Raw genomic sequence first — 22,224 nt, 5'->3', positions numbered from 1 at the left:
GGATATGAAAGATAACATCCACTCATGACTTTAAAGAATTTTACATTTTTTGGGGGGGATGGGAGGAGTGGAGGTACTTTACAAATGAAGGTAAAATTTTGCTCTAAAATTGTTATCTGGAATTTTCTCTTTTGGGAGAGCCATATCCAGCATTATTCGGGGGTTATTCCTGTTTTTGCACTCAGGGATCACTACTGAAACACTGGGGGATCATATGAGGATCAAACCTGTGTAAACTCAATGTACAATCTCTCTGGCCCTATTTGGAATTTTCTTAATGTTTATGAGAATATTTTCTTAATGTTTATAAGAACATGTGTTTAAAAGTTTCTTGAAAAATCAGAGTGAATATATAGATACACAGTGATATAGAGATTTGATATGTAAACAGACGAGTCCTATAAGAAAAAAGCAGGATAATGGTCATTATGAAACATAAATTAACTAGTTATATTTTATATATAGCACTGTCATCCCATTGTTCATCCATTTGCTCGAGCGGGCACCAGTAACGTCTCCACTGTGAGACTTGTTACTGTTTTTGGCATATCAAATATGCTATGGGTAGCTTGCCAGGCTCTGCCGTGCAGGTGGGATATTCTCGGTAGCTTGTCGGGCTCTCTGAGAGGGACGGAGGAATCGAATAGTAAAGAACTTATTGTGAGCATATTTTGTAAACCAAAATAAATTTCAACTGGAATTAGGAAGATAACTCAAAGAGCTAGAGCACATGCTTTTATACTCAGGCCCTGAATTCGGGCCCGGACATGCAAATTACATATAAATTGTATATATATTTTTATATATAATCTACAGTGTTTCAGGGCCATTAAATGTAACATTTTATTCTGATCCTGCTGCTTACTTCACTTAATTTTTCCCTTAACTTTGGGGGGAGAGAGGACCAAATTTAAATAAATTTTTTAAAAAATCAACAAATTTAATAAAAACTATGAAGTATGGGTCCAAGCTCAACAGATTGCATCACGTTTTGCATGCAGGAGGTCAAAGTTCAATCCCATACACCACATAGTCTTTCAGACACCACTGAGAGTGACCTCTGAGTTCAGAGCCAGGACTAGTCCTTCAGCAACACTAAGTATAGCCCAAAAATCAGAAAGAAGGGGTTAAAACAAAAAGATAATCTAAACATTAATCACAGCACCCTCAATCCTAGCCTGATCCATCAGCCCAATTGGCCAAGCACAGCAGGCAGGCCCTCCAGGACCAAAGAGCATTGACTTGGTTACCCCAAACATTTGAAAATTAATATATATATAATAAAGTTTTTTAAAGTGCCAATAAATACTGACATAGACATAATTATCAAAGAAAAAGAGCAAATAAAAGCATATGCAAGTCGTGATGAGCATATTTACTTACAGAAAAAAAATCTGATAAGATATTCACCAAAAATGTTAGTTGTGTTTAACTCTAGTGTGATCTGTTTGGAAGCTTATCTAAATTTCTCACCTTTTCTTCAATGAATATGATGGCATACTAGCTCCCTGATGCTTCTGTAACAAACTACCAGAGACTAGATTTTAAAAAACTACATTACAGACCTAGAGATGAGATGTCCAGTATCAATTTCACTAAGATCATGCATGTCAATTTGTGAGTGCTTTGTGAAGACTTTGTGGAGAATAAGGGATACTTCTTTCTCCTCGGTTTTGGGTTTCTGTTTTATGTTTGTTTGTTTTGCTTCTGGTGGAGACTGCATTGCTTGGTTCATAATCCCTTTCTTCCTTATATCACACCAACCTCCAGAACGTACTGTCAAGTCTCTTTATAACTATGATTCTACTAACTCCTATTCCATCTTAAAAATACACCGGCATGCCATAGTAGCTCTCTGCTCATTCCCACCGTCAACAACAAGGGATCAAGTAAGCCCCCTCCATGCCTAACCTTTCCCCACTGTTGTAGCCTACAGAAAAGATTCTCTACTTTTTCTCCTGGCTGGATTGGGTCCTACCATGATAACTGAGAACACTCTCCCTTTCTCAAAATCTTAATCACATCTTCAAAATAAATTTTGCCATATCCAGTAATATATCTCATAGATTTTGAGATGTGGACATTTTTTGAGCATCATGCTTCAGCCTATCAAATGTTGTGATTTTGTCATTTCTAAAAATAAAAGAAAAAGAAGCATTGAATTAAAGCATAAAAATAGCAAATTTCCATGTGAGAAAATCCTAAGCAGAAATGATTATACGAAATCAAATATATTTTCAAGTGGCTTTAGACTTCATTGACTTGCAATATGTCTCAGGGTCAGAACATTCTAAACCTGTAATTTCTTGATATTGTCCAACAATTTATCCATCAACAAAAAACAGAAGTTGAGTAATATGTATGACTCATATATTTGTTTCACTCAGACTATGTCTATGAACATCATGATAAAATATGAACTAAGCACATTAATACTGAGAATATAATTTCTAAATGATTTTAAGTTTTTATTATACTTAAACATTTGGTTAAAGATGACATATCATTCCATCCAATATAATGTTTTTATTGGTTTTGTTTTCAGACTTAGGCAACAATTTCAAAGGTTACTCAAAATGGGATCATTACATATATAACCTCTTAAGTCTTAGAGATTATCAAATCAAATTCCCTATGTAAGTATAAGCTTTTCTCTTCAAATACACAAGAATTTTGGAGCCAAAATGCAAGAAAATACCTACCCTAAAAAAGATATTGCTTTTTAGGTTTTGTTTGCAGTTTAACTAAGATCTCTATCATTTTCTGTTGATGAACACACAAATTGGTCAAATTCTAGAGAAGAGGCATATACTTAAACTGTCCTCCACCAGTACGTATATGGTTATCCAATTTAACTTAGTTAGCCTCAATAGTCACTTTTGCCCTTATTCTTTCCAAAGGATCAGAGATCTTGTAAGGCCTAGTCTTTTATTACTTGAAAATCTAGAGAAGTCATTAAATTGAGTCAGATTTTCTAAAGAACTACATCACCAGTGAGAGTATTAATTCCACATTAGTAATTGAAATTAACCTCTGCTACAAGGAACCACAGAGAGGATATCCTCTTGTCTTGGGTCTATTCTGAGGCTAATCAATTATTTCTCAGCTGACAGAAAAGAGCTAAGCATGAGTGACCCACCAAACAGTCCTGAAATGATGTATGTCTTGTGCCCTAGTGTTAAAAGATGGGTATTCTAAGGTAAAGCATACAAAGCGTAGTACTGAGTAGTCAACATCCAGGAAACTCAGGCTCCTAGTGCCGCTGAGCTGGCCTACTGTCTTCCTGTTACCCAAGTAAAACTGCATCTAGATCAGAGAAAGATAATATTTGTGATACATATCTAGCCCATTAGGAAGGAAAAACTGCTATATGCTTCTCAGCAGCTTCTCGGGCAGAAACCCAAGAATTTAATTGAATAATTGATGTGTTTTACCTCAAATCAGGTCTATTTACATATACACTACAGTTTTTTTGAGTCAAAAGACAAGAGAGTTATTCCATAATGGGAGTGTTGGTTATAGTCCTGTACACATACAATACAAAGAACCACAATGCACTTCAGAACTCAGACTGGCTAGCATCAATGAAGTGAAAAGGAAACCTCCACAGTCTATGATTAATCATGCTAAAGTGGGACTAAAGGGTGGTCTCCGTCATAATGATCAAAAATAGGCAAACAAATGCATAAAATTTATAAACAAAGCAAACCTATTTGCAAAACATGATCCTTCACATACAAGTAATCCAAACACTTCTCAAATGAAAAGCAACCACTCAATGGCACTTTTCTTAAGAACTCTCAGTTTCTCAGAATCAAAGTTCCATTCAAGAAGAAACAATTCATTAATTTACACTGGTGGCTAACATTCTTTACATACACAAGTTTTGAGTCATACCTATCCACGAACAAGACTTATCAACAGTCTTATCATAATCCATAAACATTTATTCCAAAACACCTGTCCACAGCTCATTATAAAGAAGTGTGGTGAGCCAATAAAAGAGAATTTAATCACCCCTTAAAAATAATCAACTCTTGGAATAAATAACAGAGATGTGGAGGTATTTAAAAATGGATGAGGTGGGTCTGGAGCAATAGTACAGTTGGCCTTGTACATGGCCAACCTGGGTTCAATCCCCGGCATCCCATATGGTCTCCTGAACAATTCCAGGAATAATTTCTGAGTGCAGAGCCAGGAGTAATCCCTGAGCATCACCAGGTGTGATCCCAAAATGCAATAAATAAATAAACTGTCTTAATAAATAAATAAAAATGGATGAGGCTAGCTGCTCCCACATACTCTTTCCAGAATCTAGTGAAAACAGATTTCAAACCAAATTCTTCCACAGAGGTATTTATTTCTTTAAAAATATTAATAACTAGATATATTAGATTTCATGACTCCACGGTGAAGCATGCCTCAAAAATTCTTTAAGAAATCATATATGGCTGGTGCACTGATGAATGCCTTAAATCACCAATGGCTATCCATTTCAAAAGTCCATTATATTATCAATACCTGAAGTAGGCATCTTGTCACCTAAAAGAAAAGAATTATGGTAAACTCCAAAGTGACTAAGTTCTAGTTTATCACAAACTACAATGTGAACTCCAGATGAGGGAAGTCTTCCAGGATAAGGAATAATTTTAGCTATATAATGCCTTGCTATCAGAGTTAAAGAGTTTTTAAATACAGTTCAGCCAACAGAATAGGAAGTTTAACATTTCCTCCTTCCCAAAAATCTGATAGTTCCAAAGGCTCTGTACTAATGTGGCTGGCCTGGGTTTCTCTGCCCTTAGCAACATCTACAGTGATAGAGTGGACTGTGGAGAGTCAGGTTTATTTAGTAAAGAGGTATTTTGGGTAAATGATTTCAACTCTGAGCTTACAGGGCCTTTATAACTATTGCCGAGTATGATGAGAATGAAGAATGACAAATGACAAAAAATCAAGGAAGGTACAAGCAGAAACATAGTAATGACAGGAAGATTTTGTTCCGACAGACTCCCTGCTATACTCATGGTTACCCTGAGGCCTCAAAACCTTATAGACTATAAGCCAATGCTCCAGGGACAAGTTCTTCCTAAAACTCTCATAGTCAAATCACTGTGGAGTTTCTCCCCAGGCTCTCATCCATGACTCAGAAAACATCTTTGGAAAACTTAGCTTGTTTGTTTTTTTTTTTTAAAAAAAAGTCCAACATAAACCTCTTCCGGGTGCTGTACACTTCTTTACCTACAAAATGATGTGTCAGATTTCGGAAGGGAGAATACTGGGAATGACACATCCATACTTCGGAATTTGGCATGTGGGCAGGTGGACGTCGCTATAGAAGAGATCCGAGTAGAAGTGGTAGATAACCTTTTCCATTGCCCTTCTGGAATATGTGATAGATTAATCAGGACATCAGAGGGCAGTCATCTTGGTCTTATAGCTGGCGAAGGATAGGAGGGCATTGTGAATACTTTTCTCGCCTTCCGCTGCATTGGCCAATACTGCCGCTCTTCTCTCCGAGGTCTCCTTTATCACTTCTCTGCACACCTTTGCAATTTCTGACTTTAAACTGTGATTGCCTGAGGCTCACACCAAACCACGTTGGCAAATGAGCTCGAGAGTTTCTGAAGACAGGCATCTTTTTGTGGCTTTCTCTTTCTCAGTGTTCCTCACACAGTCATGGAGGTGCTAATCAGTCAATCATATTCCTCATCGATGTCAACAATGGCATCTTCCCATACTGCCACAATAGTGCCAAAGAGCTCCCAGTTGGTGGTCGTTCTGGAAGTTCTCTTCTTAAACTTTGCAGCCCTTTCGCCCCGCTCCTGAAGTAGAATTTTGCGCGAAGGAGACAGTGGTCTGATCCCATTTGGAATTTTGAGACAACAGCGACATCAGTCAGGCAAAGCTGTCAACTGAATAAGATGTGGTCAATTTTGTTGTGGAACTGTCCACTGGGAGACTCCCATGTCCAACGTTTAGATTCAGCCTTCTGGAACTGCGCGTTACCATGGATGGTCTTGGTCAACATGATGAACTCAGACCTCTCACCCTGTTTGTTCCATTCTAGGCCATGGATTCCAATGTGGAGATCTCCGGGCAACCTTCTCATCCTATTTTGGCATTAAAATCACCAACAATGACCTTGTAGAAGGTGTGGTCTTTTAAGTAGAACTTCTCCAGCTCCATGTAGAGCTTCTCAATTTCTTCTTCATCCTAGTTGGATGTTGGTGCGTAGATGATGAAGATAGAAACTGCCGGCAATGAGCTACATCTATTCAAATGTAAGTGTCTGATTTGGGTTGTTAGGCATTCGAATGAATCAATGCTCATGGCCAAGTTCGTGTTGATGAGGCCACCGACACCACTGACGCCTCTGCTGTCGCATGTCCTGAGGAACAGTTCTCCAGTGTCAAAAACGGCGTGATGCCTTCTCGTCTGGGTCAATCCAATGACATCGTACTTGATCTTCTGCACTTGCACCATCAGGTCCTCGATGGATGCTTCCAATGCCAGCATACGTGTGTTAAATGTGCAGACAGTCATTTTAGAACTTCTTCATTTTGGCAGTCTAGTTCAGCCCTGAGATTTTAGCAGCTGCTCCTTGCTCATCCTTCTCAATACTGCCATATTGGGGTTTTTTTCAGGGTTAGGGGAATGAGGCCAGTTTTGTTATTGTTTTTGGCATATTGAATATGCCACGGGTAGCTTGCAAGGCTCTGCCATCTGGGTGGCATGTTGTAACGATTTGCACGCTGACAGACACGCCACACACCTTGTGCATGGATGTGCTGCTCACATATAGAAAGTACTGGCCAGATCGACACAGTCGATGCCAGGAGTCCAGCCCTGCACCTGCCTGCATCTCTAGGCAGCACCTGTTGGTTAGCTCTTTGCTGGTTGGCATCATTGCCACCCTTCACCAAGATGAGGTGGTGTACCATCCAGGGGGTGCAGCACCCGGTCCAGACAAGGTCAAACTTGAATACCTGAAGAATTTGCCACTAGTACTCATCATTACACTGGCTCGGCTCTTCACACGCTACCTGTCTGAAAGCAAGGTTCCGTCCCAAAGGAAAACCAACAGGACTGTTCTGTTGTACAAGAAGGGAGACATCCACGATACCAGCAACTATCGCCTGATCTGCCTGTTGTCCGTCATCTACAAGTCATTCACTCAAGTTATCCTAAATAGGATTGGCAGAACACTAGACGAAGGACAACTACGAGAGCAAGCCAGGTTCTGAAAAGGATTCAGCACAACTGACCATATCCACACAGTGACCAAGCTCATTGAGATTTCACAACAGTTCAAGATGCTGCTCTGTCTAACGTTCATTGATTTAAAGAAGGCCTTTGATTCTGTTGAGACTGAAGCGGTCATTGAAGCCCTGGCCAAAAAGGGTGTTCAAACTCAGTACATCAGGATCCTCCATGAGCTGTATTATGTACTCACCTCCAGGATCTCACCATCTTACAAGGAGGTGATCATCAACGTAAAGAGAGGTGTTCAGCAGGGTGACACCATTTCACCGAAACTCTTCAGTGTCACCCTCGAGAACATCATGCGACAACTGGAATGGAAAGGAATGGAAGTGAAGGCAACTATACCACCTCCGCTTTACTGATGATATCGTTCTAATAACGCCAAACATTAGCCAAGCAGCATGAATGCTGGCCGAGTTCAACAGTGAGTGTGGAAAGGTCGAACTGCAGCTGAATCTCATGAAGACAATGTTCATGAAAAAAGGACTAGTTCCTGAAGTTCCACTTGCTTTCAAGGAACTAACATCTCCGAATGCAGCAGTTATGTATACCTAGGTCAAGAACTCGACATGATAAACAACCTGGCACATGAGCTGTGCAGGAGGAAGAGAGCAGTGTGGAACACCTTGAAGAGCGTCAAAGTTGTTAAGAGGACGAAGAACCCCCGGCTCTGGGCACATCTTTTTGACTCCACCATTCTTTCTCCACTAACATATGCCTTAGAGACATGGGCCCTACGAAAACAGGATGAGAACGCTATTCAGATCTCCCAAAGACGAATCGAAAGAGCTATGCTTGGAATATCACCTTTCACTCAAGTGAGAGAAGGAATCCAGTTCTGACCTCTGTTGATGATCAAGAGTCAGGGATGCTGTCTCGTTTGCCAAGGCATTGAAAATCAGATGGGCTGGACACATAATGCGATCTGGAGATGACCGCTGGACTAGAGCAGTTACCGACTGGATTCCACAGGATGTGAAAACAATGCCTGGCCGCCCACCTATGAGATGATCAGACTTCTTCATCAAGAACCTGAATGAATGGGGTGAGGCTCTTCGTGTTCCTGGAGTGAGCAGACACCAATGGACTATACTAGTATGCGACAGAGATGAATGGAGACGTTACTGGTGCCCACTTGAGCAAATCGAAGAGCAATGGGATGACAAGTGATACAAGTGAAAGCTCTTCCACTAATATCCGGAAGTTTTCTATTGGGGCCAGTCCATCTTGACTCAATCCATACACCATCACTGTTACTGTCTTTTCCTACTCTTAGTCTCATAGCCCCAAGGGTCTTGAATGCTTAAATCGGCTCTACCTACTCCCACTGACTCACAGCCCTGTCCAACACTCAACTGCCACCTTTCATACCCCTACCAACTCCCTTACTCTTTCCTGCCTGGGACAATGAAGGAAGCTACAGAAGTATGCCCAGCAGAGGTAACAGAATCATAATCTCTAATGCCTTATTCTTCTGAAGGCTGAGTTGGACTGACCAATGTAAATCATTAGAATTCTACTGGTCACATATAGCAGGCACACAGACCTTCAAGGACACTAAGTACAAAGACTATACAGCAGATTCTGCTTGCTCAGGAGAGTAGTCCTCACTTTTCCATAAACCAACACTTCCTCAGCCCTACCCTAATAGTCTGTCTCCTTTTGCAAGAAAATCACCCTTTGGTATCTTCCTATTCTTGATATAATAGGTATTCTTCCTATTCTTGATATCAGATTCCCTGGGGTGCTTATGGTATCATTTCCTGAAGGTTCTGAAAAGAGTGTGGCCACTTGCGGGTGACTATAATAATTCCTGGCCCGATCCAAGCTGCCCTACCAAAACCAACAACTTACCTCCTCCATAACATGAGGAGTTAAGATAAAGGGAAAAATATTCACATTTAATTGGTTAAAACATTGAGGTACAGTATCATGAATAAATACTAGACCAGTGGCAGATGATCTAATACAATCAATTAAGTTATCTAAGGTCGATTCAAGTACTAGAATTAAATCGCTGGTCTCTCCTGGCTATAGTTATCTATTCAAAACAAAATGATAGTTCCATAATTATCCGGTAGTTATTTTATCATTAGTGTGACTGATTTAGACAACCTAGAAAAAGGTTTTGAATTTTTAGTATGTTTCTCACTGACAGTGTAAAAATCTTTATTAAGGCAAATGATTTAATCTTTATTAATGTTTCATGAAAAATATTTTGCTCTTAAGTCAAAAATTTACATCAATATAAATCAAGCTGAAAAAATTTCAAGATTATTCTTAAAGTCGAGCTAGAACAGCTAAAAATATATGCAAGAAGCAAACTGATTTAAATACATTGTTTTATGTGCAAACACCTTATGAAATCAGGCTTTTATACTTGTATTTATTTTATCTCATGTCTATGAAAACTGTGATCTCTACCTTTCATGCACAAAACTTTTAATTGGAGGCCAGAGACACAGAAATAATATAAGGGTAAGGTACTTGTCTTACATTCAGTCCACCCCAGTCTGATACCCAACAGACAAAGAACCACCAGGGATGATTACTGAGCACAGTTCAGTATGTCTTGTTAGGCACTTAGCACTGTTGTCTCATTGTTCATCAATTTGCACAAGCGCGCACTAGTAATGTCTCCACTGTGAGACTTCTTGTTACTGTTTTTGGCATATCGAACATGCCACAGGTAGCTTGCCAGGTTCTGCCATGCAGGCTAGATCTTCTCGGTAGCTTGCCGGGCTCTCCAAGAGGAACACAGGAATCGAACCCAGGTCGGCCGCATGCAAGGCAAACGGCCTTGTTAAAAAACAACTTTTCATTGAAACTTACATGTCTATTATTCCTGTGATAAACTTTCTATAGTGCAACAAATTTCAAGTCTCATGCTGTAGCTTTTCATATACATGACGCAGTCCCTCCAACAATCTAAATTAATAGATGCACGTGAAAATAATTTTACCATAGTAAATTAGATGAATTTCCTACCAATACAAAATTTGGGTTATTTTTATGTTAATAAGACAAAAGTACTAGTCTACAGTCTTTGGTTATTAATATCTTTTATTAGCAGGCTCATATTTATGTTTCCATTATCATAGTCTACTTTTCATCCATTTCATGATAAATGTGAAAAATTTATCACTAACAATTCAGAAATTCTTGAAATTGTGCCTAAGTAGGAGTAACAAATTCATCAATCAGTGGCTCAGTCAGAATTGAAGCCAAGGAACTTGTGAAGTGTACATTTTTTTTCCTTTTCACCAAAATAAATTGAACAAAATTCCTACGTGATTGCATATTTAAAAATCTAATCTTCATATTTCCCAACACTGCTAAACTGCTTTATCAACTGTCTGACTTAGTCAAATAAAACCTTTTTGCAACTTTGGAAGAAATTTCTACAAGAAACTATAACTTTGAACAGGCACACTTAAATCTTGATCACCTGTATCACTTGACATGTATTTTTAATATCAATTCTTAGCTTTATAGCTACCTAAATTATATGATAGTCCATATTGGTCCTAATGACTGTATAATTCAAGGCTTTATTTAATTCTCTGTCTTCTGTGTGAGACTAGAAAGACAGACTAAGAAACAACATAATGTAAGCTTTTCTGCTGCCAACTAACTTCAAGTGGTGCTGTCATTATCGGTTTTTAATGGTACAAAAATATTTGGTTGACAGTATCAGAGTAATTCCTGGGGGAAATCTCACATTTTATTGTACATGAGAAAGAAGTTCAAAATGTGTGTACAAAATAACCATTTTCTCTGTAGCTAAATTTTATAAACAGAATTAGAAAACAAGACATCTTTGTAGTTGTTCAATGTTGTTCTAACATATTCCAACATAAAAAAGATTAAAGAAAGTGATATCTCATTGTAAATACCCCTAGAAAAAATACTAGAGAAATTAGAAAGTAAGCACTCACTGCAAGGAGGAAAAAAAACTGATTTTGTCACCTGTATTTTGAGATTCAGGCTTCAACTATGTGATATTCAGAGATCAGAAGTCAAGTTTTCCTCAATGCACAGTAATATTCAAATTTGGGCTGGAAAGACTGCACAGCAGATAAAGCACTTGTCTTTGAAAGCAGCTGGACCCAGTTCTATCCTCAGTACCAACATAAAAACCAAGCACTTCAAGGAGTGATCCCTGAGCAAAGGTCCAGAATAAGTTCAGGACCAGACTGAACACAGTGAACGTAAAATGAACATATGAACATAAAAATAAAACAAAGACTTTATTATGATGATCAATTCCTATGAAATCATATCCACATTATTTTATCCAATCTAAATTCAGTCATAAAAATCTAGAACAGTTTTACTATTTTAATCTTTATATTCTTTTCTCATATGAAAGTATAGAGTTAGAGTTTTCTCAATGATTCCAGTCTAATTTGCACATACACACACACACACACACACACACACACACACACACACACACATGCGCACGCGCCGCACGCTGGAATCACACCTCATATAATTATTTGTTCCACACTTCTTTAAAAGATAGGTGAATAATTTCTGATAGTGACTGTCCAAAGGTTCTATAACAGAGGTTTGCATGAGAAGTTAAGTAGTAGTTTTTAAAAAAGAAGAAAAAAAGCAAAAACTTGGAAGACTGGAGACTTGTGATTGATTTAGCCACAGTGCCAATTCCACTGTTTCTTAATAAAATAGCCTCTCATCTCCACAGAACACTTTTGCAAGTGCACAGTCAACTGTGTAGTATTAGCTATTCATCAGATGCAATAATTTGAAAAGCAACCTCTGCATGTTAGCCTGACAACAGAATGCAATCTCCAGCAGTCACTTCTAAGACCCTCCACTTCATATTATGTGCAAAGGAACTTTGATTTCTTTTTGAGCAACAGATTGGAGAATTATTCTGTGGTGAAATACTGTACCATTACCTATTTCACTTGCCTTTTCTACCAAATAAAATATGATTCGAATTACACTTACTATTAGGAAATTAAATCAATCCTTTGTTGAAAATAATTAATTACAATGAAGATATACTTTACAATAAAGATCAGCATTTGTGTTTTTCACTGAACACTAATTAAATTAGTGCCTAAGAAATTCGGCAAGGTTGAAATTTGAGAAAACAGGTCCAAAATGAAGCTACGCTTAACATATCATGTTAAAAGGGCAAAGATCAAATAATGTCACCCGACTGTCACAGTGCCTTTAAACTATTAGAATTTTAATTATATATTGTGATGAAATACAAATTTAAAATGTTTCTTTTATTAACAAGACAGCATGCTAGTCTGTAAAGCATAAGCACATCAACAATTCTATTTACCCAGTTGTTATATTTAATCTTTCATACACATTATCTTAATTATCAAAGTAAATCACAAGTATTGGCTTACAAATTTATGCTAATTTAACAGACATTCACTTATAAATTGGTTGAGAATTACATATAATCATCCACAAGAGAAAAAAAAAGTAGGAAGAGAGTAATCATCCAAGTAAAGTTTTAGATTTCTCTTAATAACTCCAACAGCAGTACCATCACACAGAACAAGTTTTCAGTGTGACTTGTCAGTTATCAAGTATGGGGCAAGTTCCAAAATTTATTAAACATGTTTTTGTACCCCTCATTCTCTAACTCCTATTGTCACAGGTACACACACTCTGGTTTTCACAAAAAATATACATATATTATTTCAAGTGGGATTTCAAAATTCCAACTAATTTATGTATTTGTTAAGTGGTTAATCATCCAGTTCTTTGGAGACCAAAGACTGAAACTTTTTAGGCATAATGTACAGTCTCCTTGTTAAACTTTTCAATAGTCTACAGTATTATAAAAGGTTTTCAGTACACTGATAACAGAGTTCTACTTCTGGATTATAAATATACAATACTATATTTTTAAAGATACACAATATCTATAATGAAGTAATATTTTTCATCTGGAGACCATACATGAATAATTAGATTTAAACATTTAATCAAATAATACACTACATATAATAAGAGACACATTTATTACAGGGGCATTATACACCAAAATATTATCCTACTGACACACTTGTTGAGAAATTTAAATTTTAAGATATAGTATTGAAGTCTATTAAGAATCATTTATGAAATAATATCCTTCATATTTAAGTATAAAATTAATATATAATAAATGCAGCTACAAATGTAGGATAAAAACATACACCTGGGACCCAAAGCCCATTATCAACTTTAAAAGACTGCTGCATATAAGTTGGGCTAGTCAAACCCCTCATTATTGTCTATCTTTCTCCCTCTTAACTGAGAAGCACTAAACTTAACAAACAAGATGAACAAAAATAATTTATAACTGAATGTGAAACAATTCAAACAAAGCTAAACTGCTCATAAATCAAGACAATAACCTTCATTCTGACTTCACTGAGCTATCTCTGATAAAACTGCAATTTCTTTGGTCAGATAAATAGTTATACAAAGAAACTATATTCCTGGAGTCTTACAGATGCCTCTGGTCCACTTAACTAAGTTCAAAAGGAAAGCATGATGCCTTCCTTATAAGATAACAGCCAAAATGAATGGACAGCTAGTCATATTAATTTCATCAGATTAACCACATACCCTTAAATTATTGCTGCCTTTTTTTTTATTAAAACACAATGTGCAAATCTAGACAGACACAGACATATACAGATGATATGTCGTGAAACCAAATTAATTCATCTGGGTAACTATTCCTTTATTCAAAACAATTCTTTCTCAGTTTTCAGAATTCAGATCTCTGTGATAGTGAGAAGCAACAGTGTTTCAAAGTGAATTCAATTACTGTTATTATTTAACTCTCCAGAAAACAATAACCATGAACAAAAACAAAAAGAATACAGTTTTTATGCACAACCAATCTTTATTAAAGATCGGCATAATTAAATTTCGGGCCAACAGTTTCAAAACTGGAAATTTTTATACATATATATACTATTATATACAAAAGGATTAGATTTTTCATATAAACTAAAAGATGAAAGAAGTAATTCTTTAATCAAGTTAATCTTAGAGCTTTATCTTAAAATAAAAATACTGAACCGCCATCAAATTATTAAGTTCAATGTATGCCTGTCATTTTTCAAACCTACATAAAGAAAAACAATACTCTCTAAATGAGCTTCTCTAGAACAGAATGTTTCTTATTCAGCCCTGTACACCTCAGTTGCTCATCCCACAGAAAATGTCCCAAGAATGTGCTGAAACAAAATGAGCTGTCAACTAGTACTTCCAAAGATTTAAGTCTGAACTCAGTTAGTATTCAGGAACTCTCACATAAATCAGATACAAACACCTTAACACCTATTAAACAAAGGCCCAGAAAAATTCAGATCAGAAGATCTTACTGCTGTAAACACCACATGACTCCAATCTGCATAGTAAATTGTAAATGACTTCAAACACTCAACTCTCCTAACACAACATTCATATCCATTTCATCCACCCTCCCCTGCCCCATTACCCAATCCCTTTTCTCTCTCTCCCCCACCCCCTGTGTGTGTGTTAATATCTTTAGAAGATACTTCAGAGAACTTTCAATAAAGTACAAAGGACCTCCCTCCTCCCACTTCCTTAACCCCCACTCTCCCTCTCTGCCATTAATACTGTCACTAAGCAAAGAGATTCCCTGTAATTCCATGATGGATGTGCAGCCCTCTTAACCCTGCTTCTGCCTGTTCTAAAGTAGGTGACAGAGTTAGACAGGGGATGAGAGAAAATTTCCATTCCAGATGACATGATAGAGTTGGTTTGACTGATATGGAATTTCCTCTTTAGATCAACCACCCAGCACATAATTAAACAGTATATATATATATATATATATATATATATATATATATATATATATATACACACACATATATATGTATATACATACACACATATATACACATATATATACTATAAATCCACATCTCCAAATGTAACTCATTTTGCTATCATTTTTTTAAATGCAGGTAAGGGTGAAGAGATAATACAGGGTAGATAAAATGTCTGCCTCACATACAGCCTATTGGGTAAGATCCCTCGCATTTCCCTAGCCTCATATGGTTCCCTACACACATCAGGAGTAGCCACTGAGTAAGTCAGCAGAAAGCCCTGAGCAACGCTGGCTATGCTCCCCTGAAACCTCCAAAACTGCCAATAAGCTCTTTACCTTAACTATTGCAAGCAGTCAAACGTCTCAGGCTTTCAGTGCTAAAACTATTAGAATCTGCTGCCAGGAAGCATGGCGTCCTTGTAAACCCCGCTATCAAGGCTGGTGCCTCTCCCTGCCAGCATTTCTCCAGACCTCTAGCTCAGGTCTCAAGGAGCACATGACTGAACTCCAGTTGGTTTTTGGGTGTGTTTTTTGTTTTTGTTTTTCAGTCCTAACATTTAGGGAGACTAAAATTTCAGTCCTAACATTGTAACATTTCTAAAATATTCTCACACAGCCAATCCATCTCTCAGATGCCCTTGGTTTGACAAGCTACTTGAGTTTATTTTCATCTCAAGGTCCTCTTACAATTTGTATTTTCTCTAAATACAAGTCATTGCCCTCAGGCCAGCTCCTTTCACAGGTAGTCAATGACATTCCCTTCATAATCTGATCACTCCCTCCATACAGCATCCCTCTTGGTAGCTAATGAGACAAATGAAAAAAGCAGATTAATTCCCTCCCTGGCCAAAACAGGTATCTCAAATCTCTTAAATCATACATTATTTTCTCCCCACTCTAGGGAGTGGGGAGAAAGCGGGAGACAGAGAGACAGAAAGACAGAGACAGAAAGTTTGTGTGTGTGTGTGTGTGTGTGTGTGTGTGAGAGAGAGAGAGAGAGAGAGAGAGAGAGACAGACAGACAGACAGACAGACAGACAGAAATTTAAAGTTAGTCAAAACCAAAGTGGGTCTAATCGGACTCAATTTGAATATTCCCTATAACTTGACTAGTTGTTTTAGAATTTGAGTAAATTAAAATTTTACACATCCACATTCTTGTTTTGGTTTTGGATTATGGTGTTTATTATTTTTTTGAGAAATGTCATTTTATGCTGTTTATATGCTTATCTAGTACTGTGTTTTAATTAACTGATTTGCTGCATCCCAATGGAGATTCCTGGAAACTATAATTTCCCTGAATGGAAGGTTTTCACTGCCAGGAATGTGCTTCTGTTCACCTGCAAGTGAGTTCTGGAATACTGATGAGGGGACACACCTTATAGGCTTAGACCCAGAATTAGGGGGGAAATGAAGTTACATGAAATATTAAAATCACTCTGTTCAATAAACAAAAATTTCTGGCACACATGGTTGCCTTAGTCTGGCCTCCAGAACATTTACAACTTCCTAAGATACAAGAATGTTCCCTCGGAATTTTCCTAACATCTCCACACTCAGTACCGCTATTCTCAACACTTTGGTTGAGTCAACTCTGCTGCAAATAGTTTAAAGAAAGTAGCTCTTACTTCTTCAGATGGTTACTGAAGTACTAAGGAGTCTTCCAGGGTTGAGACTCAGAAGCTTTGGAAGGCTCTGTGTCCCATCCTACTCCCCACCCCCCAAATCCAGGTTGTTTAGACTAGGAACACTGGCGCCACTGCCCGACCCCCTTGACATTCTTATCGCCCCTTTTCATGGAGCCTCCCTCAGAAAGGCCAGGAAAACAACCTGAAAGTGAGACCTGCATTTCATAAACAGTGGTGGGCGCCAGGACTCCTTCCCGGGTGGTCCAGCCCAGGATAAAGGACTATTTATGAACGTGCCCTGGTGATCGCTGTCCAGTCCCCTAGCCTCAAATTTCGGCGCACGGGATGCTTGAGGGTGCTCCTGGGAAGTCATTAAACTCTATATTCCCGTACCCTCACGCCCCTGCCATACTATCAGTGCCCCGGGAGAAACCGGTAAGAACCGAACGTAGCAATTCTCCTAGTCGATCCTGGTCAAATCTCTGCCCAATGTACACACGTCGACGGCTGAAAGGTCGTCTAGGAGGCAGGGAGTGGTGTTCTGGGCAGTTGTTTTCACAGCTGGCCCACTCAATCGTGCGCTTTTAAAAGCTGATTTGACAGGTGAGACATTCCTAGTCTCCAGATGCTTCCAGGCACCTCCTCAGCGTTCTTGGGAGCTGGGCAAGGGGTCCGTCCGGGGCAGGAGGGGTACTGAAAGCGTGCGGAGCGTGTCCCCAGGGGAACTCAGGGGAGGGATGCGGTGTCAGAAACGCGCTGGGCCGGGATGCAGGGAGGCAGAGAGGGAGGAAAGCCGCGGAGTTAGCAGAGGAAAGGTGCCCCCGGGGCGTGTGAAAGGGCGGAGCGGCGGGATGGACACGAGCGAAGGGGACGCCGGCTGGAGAGAAGCGGCCCAAGCGCAGACCGAGACAAGGGCGCCGAGGGGCGGATTCGAACCGCGGGCAGTGCGGTGCCTCGGACGCTCCCGTCCAACCTCGCCCGGGAGCCAGCCCGGTGGCCGAGCGATCGGCGAGGCGGACTCGCGGCCAGCGGCGGCGTTGCCCGGCGCCGGAAAGTTGGCGCGGAATGGGGGGGTGTCCGGGCGGGCAGCGCGCCCCCCTGCACGGCGGGGAGACGCCGGGTTCCTCCCGTCGCGCCGCGCCTTACCTTCTGGTCGACGATGGAGCAAGCCATCTCGCGGACGTGCGCCAGGCTGTAGTCGCCCGAGGAGTCCTGCAGCAGCAGCACCGGCTCGCGGCTCAGGCCGATCTGCAGATGGAACGAGATGCCCGCGGCGGGGGCGGCGCCGGGCGCCGGGAACAGCGCGGGCCCCGGCCCCGAGCCGGGCACCAGCGCGGCCGCCGCCGCCGCCGCCGCCGCCGCGGCCACGGGCAGCAACGGGCTGGGCGGCCGCAGCCCCGGGGGGGCGCTCATCGCGGCGGCTCGCGGGGCGCCGGCCGACGGCGGGCACCGGCCGCCGCGACCGCCCGAAAAGTTTGGCGGCTGCCGAGCCGGACGCTGCTTTCTCCGAGAGCCGAAGACGGAAAATAAAAACTTTCCGGAAAAGTCCCCGTGCGGGAGGGAGGGAGGGGGGGTGCTGGGGGGGAGGAGGAGGGAGGAGCGGGGATGCGGCTCGGGCGGGGAGGGCTGGCCCAGGGGGCAGGGCCGCGGCCCGAGGAGCGCCGAGCAGGGAGTGCGGGCGCCGCGGGGAGGAGGAGGAGAAGAGGGAGGAGGAGGAGGAGGAGGAGGCGCCGCCGCGGAGGAGCCGTGGCCCGGGAGCGAACGCAGCGACGGGGCGGCGGGTCGGAGCGGCCGGGGCGCCGGGAGGGGGCGGGCCAGGGGGTGCGAGGGGCGGGGAAGGGGAGCTGGGGGCGGGCGCCTGCAGAGCCACCGCCCGGCGGGCGCTGGAGCCGCAGGAGCAGCGACCGCGCGGCCGCAGTGGCCTCCGGGTGCCCGGTCGCCGCCCCTCCGCCACAGCTTCCCGACGCCTCCCACAGCTGCCCAGAGCCACGGGGCTCCGGGTGCCCCGTGGGCGCGCTTAGTCCCTCTCCGCGGGGACTGCGGGCAGCACGGGCTCAGGCGGCCCGACTGCAAGACGGCAGAGGACCCGGTGCACCCCTGCCCCCCTGGCCGCGTGCATCCCGGTCGCCCCCACCCCCCAAAGTACCAGCTACCTCTTGCAAACGCCAGAGCCCTTCCACTAGGGACGTGACCTGTGATGGGCCTCAGAACGGCGAGTCCTGCGGCTCCCCTGGGCTCTTACCTTCAGGTCGCCAAGGGAGGACGAAAATGAGAGGGTCCTTGGAGACCCACTGACTTGCCATTTCCCTCGAGGAGCAAGTCAGTCCACAGACACGTGCTGAAAGCTGCCATTAACCTTTCTGGCCTCTCTGACACACCCTGATGATCACCCCTAACTAGCCAGTCGCAGTACTCAGGGAACTAGATGGATAGACGGAAGCTAAGGGCTGGGTTCAGGAGCCTTTCCCTTTCGAAAGAAAAGACATTGACTGTGGCCGGACAGGAAGACTGTCTGGCCGGGCCTCTTTCTCTCGCTTTCTGTCGCTGCAGCTTTTACTTCTGGAGTTTCCTAAAACTCCTAAAACTCCTCTCTCCACCTTTGTCACTCTTGCTACTGCTGCTGCTGCTACTGTTTTGATGGAAGTAGGGAGGGCGTCCTCATACTTAGAAACGAAATCTAATTCCCCACCAGCACTGGCCTTCGTGCAAAATTATACCCCAACCTCTGAGGGCCCTGCTCAGTGTGTTACCACGTACATAGTCCCTCGGGTGCCACGAGGAGTGATCTCTGAGAGCAAAGCCAGGACTAAAGCTGAGCAGCACCGTGGGGGTGATCCCCAAATGAAGCTGAAACAAAAAAAGGTCCCCACAGAACATACTTTGGGACATTAAGTCAGAACACTACACCCGAGTGCCCCTGTCAGCCACGTGCAGGACTGGCGTCTTAAGTCCTGTACTGACTCTCCAACCTCTATTTTATAAGTCTTAATACGGCTTTCCTTTTTTTCAGGAGGCCATGAAATGTATGGCTGGACATAGCTAAGTTCTCTCTCTAGCCCAGCCGTGGTCACTGGGTCAATAACTGAGCCTTGAATGTGGCCATGACCCCGACCGAAGGCATTGTAGAACATAAAGAGCTCCCACAGAACAAAGAGCTCATCTACAGTGTACTCTTCTACAATACGCCAAAAACATTATAGAACATATACAGGCCCCCATAGAACAAAGTACATAGAACTCATCTAGATGGGATGAGTTCATTTTCTCCACACTTAAAGGTGTGACATCACACATACACATGTAGATGTGTATGTTGATATTTTCTTTTCTCTTCATTCCAGGTAATAGGATCATTTTTCCACTGTACCAGATCTGGCTAACTGGGGAGAATGGTAGAATTCTTCTGTATGCCAGGAGTTGCATCTGTGTGCAGAGCCAGAAATTGAACCCAGGGCCTCACATATTCAAAGCAAGCACAGGAACACTGAGTTATAGCCGTCTATGACCTTTTCTTAAGTCAGAAAATGTACTTCACTTGTATTTAAACTTGGAACAAAATTAATATTACAATACTTTACTATTACCAGTAAAGTCATTAAGTGGTTAGTTTACAAAGGATTTAGTAAAACGGCACAGTGTTGGTGATTGTTTCCAGTGCTCTGGATCAAACTCAGGGCCTCAGACATGCAGCACAAGTGTTCTTCCACTGAGCCACTCCCTAACCATAAAAGTGCTAGATTTGTTTGAGAGTCATAAAATTGAAGATATCCATGTTTTTGTAGATATAAAAACAACACATTGAGATGTTTTCTGTACCAAACACTACACTGATGCTAGGTGTACAGAGGTGAAAATGAGCAAGGTCCCTGCCATAATAAATGACATTTAAAAGCGAAAAAGTTGGGATTGCAATAAGTAAAAATAATACAATTGTAACAATATGGTGACTTCTAAGAGAATTAGTGAAGGGGGTACTCCTTTGAACTGGGATGAGAGAATATTTCATTGAGTTTACATTTATGGAAAGGAGCCAGTTTTAAGAAGATCTGAAGAATTGCACATAGGAAACAACCAGTTCAAAGAGTCTAACACAGGAATGTCTTAGCATTTTCAAGGCACAGGAAAAGAGGGGCAAACAATAAGGTCAGAATGTTGGTAGAAGCCAGATCATAAAGGGCTTGAAAAGCTGTGGTAGAGTTTGTATTCCTTGGTGCACAACCAAACCATGGGAAGGTTTAACTCCAAGTACAAAGATTTAATTAGCATTTTTTCAAACACCACTCCACCACTTTGTCATCAAAGTGATATCATGTAACAGATTTGCTGCCTATGGATATCTGGAAATATTTGTGGCCTACATGAAAATGGTTTCAGGAGAGACTATGAAAAGAAAGATACAGAATCTATTTCAGAGACAGAAGTGAAGATTTTATTGATAAATCAGAGATTCATATGGAGTGAAAGAACAAGAGAATTATGCAAGACTTCTAAATTTCTGGGCTAGTCTGATAGTGTTGCCAGTAATGGAGACAGAGAAGACAAAGAGAGAAATTTGGGCCAGAAATAAGGTTTCTACCCTGACATTCTTGACTTTCAAATGACATTAGACAGTCACATAAAAATAACAACTAAAACCGAAAATTTAAGGCCAGAATTCTGGGAAGAGAGGAGTTCCAGAAATACATTTGGAAATCATCAGTGTGGTGATATTCCTAAATGAAATTAGATGAGATCTCTAGAGACAAAAGGCACTCATCAATTACATGAAACTAACAGGAACTTAGATGTCCTGCTTAGGAAGCAAATAAACTTGTAAATAACTGTCTCATCTTCTCCGATTTCTCAGTAGTAGGAAAGATTTGTGTAAGGAATAATTGAGAAGGAAATAGACATAGGGGAGAGAATTTTAAGGAAGACTGAATGATTAAAATTACATTTACGAAGCTGATAAAATTTTGAAGGCAAAAGGATGTCTAGAGAAACTAGACAAAGAGGGGGAAAATCACTGGGGTTATCCGTGACAAGCAGAAAAATTTGTGGAGTTGGTATTTGCAAATTCTATAGTAGGCAACCATCTGTGATCTGATAGTTTATCAACTCTTGTACACATTTGCTGAATGATAAGAGAACAAACAATGGATAATACCAGAAATAAATCTGTGATGTATCTCTGGCAACTTCAAAATTACACACAGAGAGCTTGAACGTTTGAAAGAAGCTTGTGGTTTTAGTCCCTCTGAATGTTTGGTTTGAACATGAAAAGGGGAAGAATATAAAAATTGGATAAAAATTGGATAGAGGATTAAATGTATTAAAGTCATGAAGTACAGCTTGATATTGCATTAATGGAATAAGGGACTTTCCCTGCTCAGAATCCTATCATAGAAAGCTTAATACACTAATCAAGTGTCCATGGATGTGATCTGGGTATAGGCCCGATACAGAGGTACTTATAAGAGTTCATTCCTCCTGATGTTCT

The 22,224-nt window shown here is 41.1% G+C and overlaps 1 protein-coding gene across 2 annotated transcripts in view; it reads right to left on the bottom strand.

Moving 5' to 3' along the window:
• The window catches only part of PRKD1 (protein kinase D1), a 291,270-nt gene extending 273,112 nt beyond the window's left edge, over positions 1–18,158 (bottom strand). For both annotated transcript variants that reach the window (XM_055133298.1, XM_012934798.2), the window contains exon 1: positions 17,892–18,158. In XM_055133298.1, the coding sequence (XP_054989273.1) occupies positions 17,892–18,158 (267 nt within the window). The remainder of the gene's footprint in view (positions 1–17,891) is intronic.
• Between the last annotated feature and the right edge of the window lie 4,066 nt (positions 18,159–22,224).

This window comes from Sorex araneus, chromosome 3 (genome assembly GCF_027595985.1).
Source record: "Sorex araneus isolate mSorAra2 chromosome 3, mSorAra2.pri, whole genome shotgun sequence".
Classification (NCBI taxonomy): domain Eukaryota; kingdom Metazoa; phylum Chordata; class Mammalia; order Eulipotyphla; family Soricidae; genus Sorex; species Sorex araneus.
This window is presented reverse-complemented; position numbering and strand designations above follow the sequence as displayed.